Source organism: Equus quagga, unplaced genomic scaffold, assembly GCF_021613505.1.
Source record: "Equus quagga isolate Etosha38 unplaced genomic scaffold, UCLA_HA_Equagga_1.0 153_RagTag, whole genome shotgun sequence".
NCBI classification, from domain to species: Eukaryota; Metazoa; Chordata; class Mammalia; order Perissodactyla; family Equidae; genus Equus; species Equus quagga.
In genome coordinates, this window is record NW_025796915.1 from 5,429,794 (window position 1) to 5,442,682 (window position 12,889).

At 35.2% G+C, this 12,889-nt stretch overlaps 1 protein-coding gene across 2 annotated transcripts in view; it reads right to left on the minus strand.

Moving 5' to 3' along the window:
• The window catches only part of LOC124233040 (leucine-rich repeat-containing protein 49), a 137,092-nt gene that overhangs the window by 23,370 nt on the left and 100,833 nt on the right, over positions 1 to 12,889 (minus strand). For both annotated transcript variants that reach the window (XM_046650057.1, XM_046650058.1), the window contains 3 exons: positions 8,440 to 8,677; positions 7,078 to 7,263; positions 3,845 to 3,954 (listed from right to left, as the gene is read on the minus strand). In XM_046650057.1, coding sequence (XP_046506013.1) covers positions 3,845 to 3,954; positions 7,078 to 7,263; positions 8,440 to 8,677 — 534 coding nt within the window. The remainder of the gene's footprint in view (positions 1 to 3,844; positions 3,955 to 7,077; positions 7,264 to 8,439; positions 8,678 to 12,889) is intronic.

A 12,889-nucleotide genomic window follows, 5' to 3' on the forward strand; every position in this document is an offset into this window, starting at 1 on the left:
GCACTGCTCATCAAGCCATGCTGAGGCGGCATCCCACATGCCACAACTAGACAGACCCACAACTAAAAGTACACAACTATATACTGGGGGGCTTTGGGGAAAAAAAGGAAAAATAAAATCTTAAAAAAAAAAAGACAAAAATTTGTTAAATATGTTGCAAATATATTCTCCTTGTCTGCTCATGTCTTTTGACTTTATGATGTCTTTTATTACATAAAACTTCAAAATTTTTGTGAACTAAATGTTTCAAACCTTATGAAAGTATTAGAAAGCACAGCAGAATATTTTCATAAACATGGGATGATGAATACCTTCCTAAAATACAAAATTCATCTTATTTAGGTTCCTCAGAAATGACATTGGGATTTTTGATTGGGAACTTAATAAATTTGGTATTTAATTTGAATAAACTGGCATCTTTCCAACATGAAGTCTTAGAACTCATTAATAACGTATATCTCTATTTTATAGATATCTTTTTTATTTCCAATTTCACTGTTCACTTCATAGTTACTTTGTGTCAGGTGGATTTCCTGGTATTTTATAGTTTTTATTGCCTCTGTAAATGGGATACTTTTTCTAATACTATTTTTAATAGTTTACCATTGGCATGAGGAAATGTTAATTGTTTTTGTGTGTTGATGTAGCATCTGGCTTCCCTGTTGTATGTTCTGGTTAATTCTAAAAGTTTAAAAGCTGAGCTCTTGGATTTTTCTTAGAAAATTGTCTATATAAAGAGTCAGTTTTTCTTTTACTGGTCAACTGTTCTTTTTTCAATTTCTTCTTTAAAAGGTGTGCTATCTTTATGAATTTCTTTCCTCCCTTTTCTTTTACTTTACTTTGGTATTTTCCTTGAATTGAATTGTTTCTTGAATTGAAAGTCTGACTCACTAATTTCTAATCTTTCTGGTTTTCTAATAAGTACATTAAAGATATATAATTTCCTCTCAGTACAGTTTTAGCCACATCTCACAGGTTTTATCACATAGTGCTCTTGTTGTCAAATTCATTTATATGTGATTTATGACTTTAATTTCTTCTTTGACCCAAAAGAGTTAAAGTATTTTTTTAAATCCTTTAAAAAAAAAGGATTACAATAATAATTATGAAAGAAGAACAAAAAGGGGCTGGCCTGGTGGCACAGTGGTTAAGTTGGCATGCTTCACTTTGGTGGCCTAGAGTTTGTGGGTTCAAATCCTGGGCGTGGACCTACACATTGCTTGTAAAGCCACGCTTGTAAAGCTATGGTAGCATCCCATATACAAAACAGAGGAAGATTGGCAGGTATGCTAGCTCAGGGACAACCTTTCTCAAGCAAAAAGAGGAAGATTGGCAACAGATGTTAGCTCAGGGTCAATCTTCCTCACATACACACACAAAAGTACAAAAACCAAAAAGCTTTCAGCAGTGCACGCAGACATACAGTGAAAAGCAGGCTTCTACATGCTTTGGAAACTTAGTGTCTTCAGCTCAACTCCTAGAGGCAATCATTGAAAAAAAAATTAAATATTTTTAAATTACACAAGGATATCTGACATAAATGCCCTATTTCTCACAAATTGCAACATACTATACAATTGTTCTATATCTTGTACTTTTATTTTCTAAGACATTTTAAAGATTGTTTCATAATGGAATCTCTAATTATTTTTAGAGCTGCAAGTAATTAGTTCTCTATTAATGGACATTTAGTGAGTTTTCTTATTTTTGTTATTATAAACACTGGCTGCAATGGAATCTTTGGACACATATATTTATGCTCATGTAAAAAACTATCTGTAGAATATTCCTTTAAGGGAAATGACTAAGTCAAAGGGCATATACATTTAAAATTTTTTAGGTATTACTAAATTGCTGTGAAAAGGTTGCATCAACTTTCATTACCACCAACAATGCCTAAGAATCCTGTTTCATCATGCTGTGTGTCATCAAACTCTTAGTCTTTCCTCACAAAGTTATCTCACTGTTTTAAAATTTTCACATCTATAACTTGGATTGAGGTCAAACATCTTGTTTTAAGTTTAAAGGCACATGTATTTTTTTTCCTGGGAACTTGCTTCTCCTGTTTTTTTGACTTTCCAATTACAACTGGATATGTTTTTGGCTCATTATTTTCTAATATTATGATATTATGATTAGAGAAAGTGATTTGCATAAGTATGCTTTTTGGGATACATGGAAATTTTCTTTCAGCTTAATATATGTTCAATTTTTGCAAACATTTCATAGGTGTTTGAATAGAATATATATATATTTTTCTGAATTGGGAATAAGGTCCTAGGAAAAAAATTCTAAATACATTTATTTAATAAAGTGTGTTAACTGTGTTACTCAAATCCTCCATATTCTTTTTTATTTTGATTTATTTGATCTAATGATCAAATAGATTAATATCTACCACAATAACTGTGAATTTGTCAATGTATACTTGTTTTGTTGATATATTTAGAAGCTATGATCCTGGTTATATTGTTTCATAATTATTATCTTTTTTGGATGACTGTAGTGTTTGCTGTCATCAATTCTATTATCACTAATATTAACATTCCCATATCTGTTTGTTGTTGTTTCTATTTGCCAATTATATATTTTCCATCCCTTTATTTTCAACCTCTACATATTGCTTTCTTTAGGGGTCTCTCAAACACAACTTGTAACTCAATTTTTAACCCAATCTGAGAGCTACTATTTATTAATAGGAGAATTTCATTCATTAATATTTATTGTGATAACTGACCTGTTTACTTTTCTTTTTTCTTCCCTTCCTGCTTTTTGTTGGTCAGTGTTTTTGCCTTTTAGTGGTTTAGAAATTGTACATCTCATCTTTTATTCTAATGGTAGCCCTTAAAATTTTAATACACATAGTTAAACATGTATTTTTTCATAATTTCTGGTATTAATTAATACCTATTATCTCTCCCAAACAGAGAAAGGAACTTAGCAAACTTTAACTTCTTTTCTCTTAGGATTTTCTGGAATTTTAATTCTAAGGTTATGAAAATTTTTTTACATTATGCATTAATATTTTTTAGACAACTCTATTTTTCACTGATTTCTTTCCACAGCATCATTTCTTGAATTCATTGCTTCCTACTTCTTGCATTCCTGTTCCTTTTGTAGCAGTACCTCCCTTGGTATTTTTTTTCAGAATGCTTCTACGGATTTTTATGGGGCTTAGATTCCACCAATCAGATACACTTGGGTAAGACTGAAATCAGAACTGAGCTAAGTGGGGAAGTAGGAGTAGCACACAAGAAACCCATTTTGTTGGTGTAAATTACAGCAGGGCAACGTGGCTTTGGAGCCAAGTTCTAGAGAGCAGAGTGGGAAACTTCCTGATCCCCAACGTAGTTAAACTGGTACAATCCTGCAGCTTGCAGTTGGGACAATAAACAGTCTCCTGATCACCCAGCTCCCTGACTGTAGCAAAAGTGACAGTCTCCTTGGTGGGCTGGTTCTGTGGTATCATTCTGGGAGTCATCTCTGGAGGCTTAGTCTAGAGACTGCTTCTCCAATCCTTCCAATGATTTTGTAGACAACTAATTCTTTGTATATCAATTGTTTTCTGCTGGCTCTAGCCAGAGTGAATTCTCTTATCTATAACTGACACACCATCCTTGACTTTTCTCCTTCCCTCCATGCCACATCCTGTCAGTCAGTGTGTTCTGTCAGGTACACCTCTTCTAAGTATTTTTCAAATTATCCTCTTCTCCATTTTCACTGTCTTAGTTCAGGCCCTTATGATCTCTTTCCTGGACTATAGACTAGCCTCTTGATTAGTCTCCTTTCTTTCCTTTTTCTAGTGCAACAGTAACTCTACAAAACTATAGAAATTAAAGGTTACCTGGCATCACCCAGAATTGAAATCAGACGGTACTGGGGTAACTCAGAAGATGCTACATGTGCTAGGATTCCAAAGAGCCTTTCAGCCATTATCATATCATTCTGTGTCACCTGAAGGGATACAATGGAGAGGAGTCCAAAATGACACTGTCTCTTAGCTTGATACAACTGGCATAATTCCAAAGAAAGTCCAGATTAAATATTTTCTTTTAGTCCAGGAAAGTACATTCTCCTGGGCTGTAAGAAGAGAGTTCTCATTGATATTTCTTTTTCTTCCTTGAGCTTAATTAAAATGAAGATGTACAAATGTAGCTCATGGTAATGGAGGACGACTGAGAGGTGATGAGTTAGCTCTGACTTAGAAGCCATGTTTCCTGAGAATTATACCTGAGATACTTTAAATTCTTAACGATTTTTTTTTTCAGAAACCCTATGGCTTCTTGGAGTAGAGTGATTTGGGGGGCTGGGAGGAAATTCTCAAGTTCAATGGAACAGATTCATTTCAATAATGTGTCAAAGGTAAGCCAAGGTGTTGTTCACGCCTTGCTCCTATAAGGATAATTTTGTGCCTTCCTGAGAGATAGAACATTGTACTAGCAAGGACACTCTTGTTCATTCTGAAGTTACACTTTTCTTTCTCCCTGCAAGGAATAAATTGTCGTAGGTGTTCCCTGTGAGGGATCATTTCCATGTTAACCAAGAAAGTACTAAAAGCTAAAAGCAGGACTTACATTAATATCTGGGCACATTTTCTTTAATATAAAATGAGGTTGCTTGCATTTTAAATACTATTCGTTTGTCTGTATAATTCAGCCGTTCCCAATCAGTGGCCATTTTGGCCCATAGGGAGCGTTTGGCCACATCCGGAGACATTTTTGGTTATCACAACTGGTGGACGGGTGCTACTGGCATCTAGTGGGTAGAAGCCAGGGATGCTACTAAACATTTGACAACGCATAGGACAGCTCCCACAACAAAGAATGATCTGGCCCAAAACATCAACAGAGCTGAGGCTGAGAAACCCTGGTGTAGTTAGATTTTGGATCGTTAAAAAATTCATTCTTAATGCTAGCTGTAATACACCTCACAGGCATTTTCTGAAGAATAAACCCAAGCATCTTATACACATGAATCAGTCCAGACTGACTCACTCCCTTCCCTTCCCTAGACCGTCGTAGTTAATGGGACTGCTGCTCCCTCAGATCCCTCTTTAGCTGACAACCAAGTTGTTTGGTCTAATATAGTCACCTAGTGGCCAGTGCAGGTCACTACTTCATCTTTTCTTCCTGTTGCTCCTAATTCAGTTTAACTCTACCTCAAGCAATACATTTTCTTTTATACAAAGAGAAGTAGAAATATAGTATAGTATTATATTGTCAAGGATGAGATAAGTAGCTTTATTTTAGGTCTTTTATTAAAGGGTGAAATATCCCTTGCGTTGACATTTTTGGAAGTTTAAATCAGAATAAATTATATTGGTTCTTTCTAATTCTTCTCCACTTTATACAATTATATTATACTCTTCCCTTCTATTTCAAGGTTCTCTAATAATTAGTGCACCTCTGGCAGGGATCTATGTCTGGCTCACTATGTCTAAATACACTATCTAGGGTTAATCAGGATAACAGTTCGGCCATTAATGAGGGAGAATTACTCACCTATAGCCAAAATCACCATTCTATTTCCAGTCCAGTTAGCTTTGGAAACCTTTGGGACTAATTATTAGATCTGGCCAGGGACTCAGGACCTCTCTGGGGAATACCAAGAAGTTATACAAGAATACACAAGGCTGAACCAAATCTCTTGAGAACTACCTGGAGAAATTAACAGTCATCTGAAGGTTCCAGATTTGCCCTACATCTTCAAAAGACGGCTGACACTGGTCACGGGCCTCCCATGGTTGATGGAAATTTCACATGGTTCTTGTGTACTGACCCACAGACCTCCAGTCTCCTAATAGTAAGCTGGATTTTTGGAGTTCTAGGCCAGAGATCCTTGTAGTGTATCAGCTGCAGGGAAATACAGGTGCTATCATGGCCAAGTTGATTACAGTTCACCCTACAATAAGGAGCTCTTCTGAATTTTAAGAGATAATCACAATAATACTAAAGGCATATTAACAATTTTTTCCTTTGGGGGATTATTTGAATTCAGCTCAGGAATTCCACCATACAATAGAAAGAAACATAGTTTCTCTCTTTTCTTCCAAAGTAATATTTAAAGAGAACATGGTCCTTGGATAGCTGGGGGATTACCCTTGTGACAAGCTTAGCAGAACTGATCTGAAAAATAACTTCACTATCTATAAAACGTTTTTCCAGGTATTCGGGCTCCAGGCCTGAGTTATACAATGCAGATGTGCCACAGGCAGCTCATACAAACTACTAACAAAGCAGTACAGAGGTTCACTTAGGCTTGTTTCGTTTCCTTTTTCTCTCCTCTTTACTTTTTCTTCTTTTACCTTTCCTCCTTGCTTATTTTTCCTTCTCATCTCCTTTCTTTTAAGTCGCTCTTCCTTCCCTATGTACATTCTCTTGTTTTTCTATGCTATTCTTCCCAGCCTCTACCATGCCCCTTACCAGCTTACATTTGGGTGTTACTTCCCCATCCCCTCCTGCATGCCAGGCGGTCTGCACTGCACTTTGAAAAACACAAAAGATCCTATTACCTATAGAAGTGTTCTTTTTTAAACTGTCATCCTACCAACATTTTACATTTCTGAATGCTTACAAGCAAGAGTAAAAGTATTTACTGTTCTCCATGAATTTGTTACTATTTTATTTTCAAAATTTGTCTAGCGCTTTAGAAGTTTTTGGATAAAAAGATTTTTAGGGGCCGGCCGAATGGTGTAGTGGTTAAGTTCACACACTCTGCTTCGGTGGTCTTGGGTTCACAGGTTTGGAACCCCAGGAACAGACCTACACACCATTCATCAAGCCATGCTGTGGCAGTGTCCCACATACAAAAGAGAGGAAGACTGGCATAGATGTTAGCTCAGTGCTAATCTTCCTCAAGCAGAAAGAAGAAGATTGGCAACAGATGTTAGCTCAGGGCCAATATTCCTCACCAAAATAAAGAAGAAAGAAAAAAAGATTTTTAGCTTTTTCATATTTTAAATGTCAAGATTAAAAAAAATTTTTCTCAAAAGTTCTCTCATGAGAACTTAAATTCCTTACCATTTTTATGACTATTTCCCCTACAATGGAACATTTTTATTCTTAGTGTTTAGCTTACCTCTGTTCCATTTATCTTCTGCATACTAAAATGGCTCAGCCTAAACAGTACATAGTATTTCCAGAGTGTGAAACTGACAACTGGATTTCCTTGAGGATCAACTGTCAACTGGTCAATGCGACGGAGTTGTGCTAGTGCATTAAATTGCTGCAGCATTACAAGATTTGTTTCCTTGAATTTAAGGTGCTGCAATAAAAAAACACAAAAAAGAGCTGAACATTGAGTTTAACTATCTTAAAATATTAACATGAAAGCTTCAGTGATCATTCCCCAAGTAAATCTGTAAACTTTAGGCTGAGCTAACATGTTTTCAATTACACTAAATCAACTGAATGTACTAAATTTACATAACTTTAATCCATCTAGTGCATCACTGATGGAATCCATTAATCTACCCAATATTGCATTCAAAGTGTCTTTCTACAAAGGACATCCCTCTATTAACAAGCTAAGATTCTTACAAGTTATATAAATATACAATAATTCAGACTCTTTCAGGCATTACAATGATTTTATATGCTTTACGCTGAGATTAAATCTACAAAAGAAAGATTAGAAATGAAAATTTCAGAACTTTATAAGTAACAGGGCTCACAAGGCTTCTGAGAAGAATTAGTCAGCCATCATTACTTGTATCTTGCCAATTACTATGTAGGCTAGTTAAACTGGCTACAGGAAAATAAAATCATTAAAACTGAAACGTTAATGTAAGTGTTCTGTCTGTGAATTTGGATGATCTTTTCTAAACATACCATCTCCAATTCTATCTTCTAGGGAAGATGATATGGCAAAAGAAAAAAGCACTATAAAAGGGCAGGTGAGGGAAATCATTTAGCTAACAGAAAAACACAACAATAATACAAACTCAAGAGAGACTTCATTATGGAAACCACAGTTTCCGCAAATGCATACTAATAACACAATAATACCATAATTGGAAAGGAAATTTTAATGAGCTACTAAAATTATTTTAAATATTGTTAGGGGACTACTATAAAAATCATATATAATGTACATGTCCCACTAATACCAGGTACAGCAGATGAATATATAATATGGAGTTAGGTGAGATCCTGTTTAATGCTTTATAAAGTAGAACTATATAATTTGAATAAAATTATATTAATCCTTTATATTCCATAAAGAATCATTTTCCAGAGAGATAACTTCCAGTATTAACAGGAAACTGCAAGGCCATTTATGAATACTAATTTAAATTCCAGATTCAGAAAACGAACACAAAAGCTTAGTCTCCCTGCCAGACAGAAACTACACAAATAAAAGTTAAAACAAGTCTTTGGCCTGAACACACAAATCATAACTGAGAAGAATTTAAATATACTACCAAAAGGAGATGTTTACCAGAGAATTGGGAAACTTGATCTTCAGTTTGGGAAGCACTTGGACGATTTCATCAAATTCTATGAAAGTGAAGGACACTGTTGTCACCATTCCTGCTGTTTGAACGCTCCAATTCCGATCCAGGGACTCCAGCGCTCCTGAGCCATACAGGGAAAGCGTGTCCCCATCCACTTCAACAAGGTGTGTGTCTGTGACAGATAAACCTTGTAAAGCATTGCTGAGCGCCGAGTCCAGAGACCTGGGAAACCCAACATACAATTTTAAATGAAAGTCTAATCATGCACAGTAAATAAAAGAATGTAAAGACCTATTGGAAATCATATTGGAAATTTTATATTCACTTTTTCATTTCAATAATTAAACCCAGAGCACCAAAGACTAATTTTCAATGGAATATCTGGAAGTTTTGTACTCTTCTAGTCACATACTTTAATTCAAAAAAAGAGGTACATGTCCACAAAAAAGTACTGCCTTTAAATTCAAATTATTTATATCAATTTATATTAATGAAAGAGAATTGATATTCTATTTAGTTTTAAAACAATCCATTTAATATATTGTAGATATCTTTTCATGTCAATACAAATAGGTTTTCTTAAGTTAGAAAATACTCCACTGTTTGGCTGGGGAAAAAAACAATGTATTTTACAAAACAATATTTCTACAGTAAGAGCCATATAATACAAAAATGTTTATAAAACACTTGGGAAGACACATAATAACTGTTAACAATAGTTTATCTCAAAGGTTGGAAGGGTAACTTTGACTTTCTATTTTTGGATACTTCAATGTTGTTTGAAATTTTGCAAGTGTATGTATACTACAGTTATAAGCAAGCAGTAAAATCAATGAAGATTTCCTCCCCATCTGAAACAAGAAATGATGAAAAACAATATTATATTATATATTAAATATATTATATTTATTAAATATTTTAATAAATTAATTATATATTTTATATATATTAAATTGTATATAAAATCACTTCACATACTCTACTGAATATAATAATTGCTATTATTTCCAAAGTAGAATCCATATTTTCTGTAAAACGTTACCTAAATGATAGCGAAAGAAAACAAATAGCTCGATCCAACTCAAATTTTCTGCTTTGTGAATAGAAACGTAACTATTTGTTTTATGCAGTCTCAAAACTCTGACAACACTTGGCTTCTGTTCTACGTGTTTTCCTTCTGGGATTTTTGCTTCCAGACAGTATTTATTTGCCCTTATTGGTATCAGTGCCTTGCCCTCCTTTGTGCTCCTGTGGAATTTTGTACACTGCCCCAACACATCACTTCTCACATGCTATCATAATTACATGTCTACAATTTTGTCTCTCCTATCAGACAGCGAGTTCCTCAAGGCTAAAGACTATACTTTTTCATCTTTGGGGGCACTAGGGTCTAGTGTGGGCTCTTAAAGATCTTTGAAATTTTTATAATGCTGTTGTTGGGACCAAGACTGACAAAGTATCACCCTGTTGGTTTATCATGCTTTACTAGACTTCTATGTACCTACTTCAGAGACACCAGTTAACCTGTAACACATTTGTCTACACAATAACAAGCTGGGTAATAACATCAGTCAATTCTAAGTAAATATGCAACCAAGAAAATACAAAAAAGCTTGATTTCTGCCAGACTAGTGCTCAAGACAATGATTATTATATGACAACAATTCAATGAGCAGTAGTATATGAAGAATCTTAGATGATAATCCTGAAAGGTAAAGGCTGATAGTAGAACAAAAATAAGATGAGAAACAAGATTTCCTTATATTGTGCTTTGTGCGAAAGCTTTGTGTTGTGCTATGTAGAGCATATAATCATTTCATCCCCCAGGATGGAGGATAAAGGATAAGAGTTAGATTTCACTGCTACTAAAATAAAGAAGGCTTGATGAAAAGAGTGCATACTCCCATTACAGCACTTACCACGATGTGCTGCGATTACCTGTTTACTTGTCTCTCTTGCTAAATCTTGTGATCTTTAAGGGCTCAAACTTTGTCACATTCACTATAGTAGATCCAGAATCTAGCACAACTCCTAGCACATGTTGTGCTCAACAAACACTTCTTGAACGGCTTAACGAAGTGAGACAGTTATAAAGTTTTGTATGAGTATCTATTGAATCTTAAAAAGGATGTTCCAATCATAAACTGGTTTGAGCAAAGAGGCAGAATCAGTGAGACAGACACAGAAAAGGGTTAGCAAGAAGGTCTTCTCAGGTGAGGCAAAGACAAATAATGAAGAAGTAAGGTCAAGGCAAGAAAAAAAGCTAGCTAGTCGATGTAGTGATGCCTGATGGCCAAGATACCCAGCAAAAGAAGTTTGTTTTAATGTAAAAATGATGGGGAATTAGAGCTATGTACAAAAAACATGAATAAATCCTTTGAGAAGTGGTGTTTTATATGATATATTTGGAAGTGTCTTGCTTTTCTCTTTCCATGTGATTAAAAGTTTAAGAATATAAACTACAAAATGAAAAGCGTATCATCAGAAAGGGATTACTTATTTTGTGTAAAGGTTAGTCAAGCAAACTGTTGGGAAAATGAGCGAAAAAATAAAAACAAGCCTGGACTCAGCAAAACAGCAGAAGTAACCTCCAGTTTATGTAGATCTCACCTGGACATTCAGTAAAACACACGGCAAGTGCTGGACTGTAGACAGGTCCAGCCTCCTCAATAGGAGACACAGCACCTGTTAAACAGCTCATCCAATACCTAACCCATTTCAGTTATTTTCTGAATGAGGCTTGAGTTTAGCCTCAAACTCTGGCCAATATGGAACAGAGGAACCTGTTCCTCTAGGAAGGTGTGCTCTGATTTCCATAAAAAATAACTTAGAGGGGCTGGCCTGATGGCATAGTGGTTAGGTTCATGTACTCTACTTTGGTGGCCCGAGGTTCATGGGTTGGGATTCTGGGCAGGGACCTACACACCGCTAATCAAGCCATGCTGTGGTGGCGTCCCACATGCAAAAGTGAGGAAGATTGGCACAGATGTTAGCTCAGGGCCGAACTTCCTCACCAAATAAATAAACATCTTAGAAAGTTTGCTAACCAATGTTTATATGTTGGTGGTTGCTCTTCCAGTTTTTCTTGTATTCTTGGTAGATATGTCCACATCTTTTTAGACATACATATTATTTCATTTGTTCATTTATTCACCAAATATTTTCTGAAGAATTCTGGCACAGGCAACTAACTCCTCTGTACTGATAAGGACAATCAGTATAGAAATCATGCGCAAGTTTTTGGATATATCAGAATTTTTCCTCAATTTTATTGGGCTATTGTCCCAGAAATATAACTGCTCTAACCATACCCTGCAATTAATTTAATAAATACATGGGATATCATTTCTAAACTGAAATAACTTCAACCTCCTTAAGCAAATAGGTTAATCTGGAGAGCTTATTATATATAAGTATTATGGTAGGCACTGGGGATATAAAGATAAATTAAGACTTATTTGCTCTTAAAGAGCTCCCAATCTGGATGGAGAGTGGAGAGCAAGATATATATATATATATTTTTTAACTCTAATATAATGTGCTTATTGTCATATAATGAATATTTAAACAATACGCTATGGAACTACAGAGGAAGGAATAACTAATTCTTCTAGAGGGAAGAAGTCAGATTTCCAAAGGAGGTAGCATTTGAACTGGTCCCTGAATGATAAATAGTAGAATTTCATCAGAAGTAGGAGGAGGAAGCACATGTTAGGTAAGAAAAACAGAACGAAGAAAGGCACAGAGGCCTAATTATGCGTAACATTGTTAAGAACAATTTCAATATGGCTGGAACACTGAAACATATGGGGGAGTTGTAGCTGAAAATGAAGGTGGAAAGTCAGATTTTACCCTATAATGTTGAAGAGCAGAAAAAGATTTTTAAATAAAAAAGTAAGAGGACCATATTTAACACAAGTTTTTTAGACCTCTAATGTTCCCTGCATGGAGTTAGGTGCTGGTGCTGGGGATACAAAGATGAATAACACATGTTCTCTGCCCTCAAGGAACCACTTGAGACAGTAAGTTGGTCAACTTTGTGCAGGATGTAGCAGGGAGAGGCTGGAGGGAGGGAGAATAGTAGGAAGACCAGTGCAATAGTGTCAACTAGACGATATAAGAGCATAACAAAAAAAGAGGGCATGGTGTAGTGGAAATGCCATTGGCAAGAAAATCAGATGGACCTTAGTTCAAATCCCAGATCTGCAGTGACAAACAGATCACTTTTGGGGCAAGCTATTGAATTTCTCTGTAGTTTCAGTTTCCTTGGATGTAAAATGGTGATCATAATACATATATTTTTTAGAGTTGTTATGAAGACTAGAAATAATATTCTAAACCATATCTCATGCTTAGCTCAATACATTTTAGTGACTATTTTTAATAAAAGAAGAGAACATAGATATACCAGAGATTTAAGAGAAAATAAAAGTA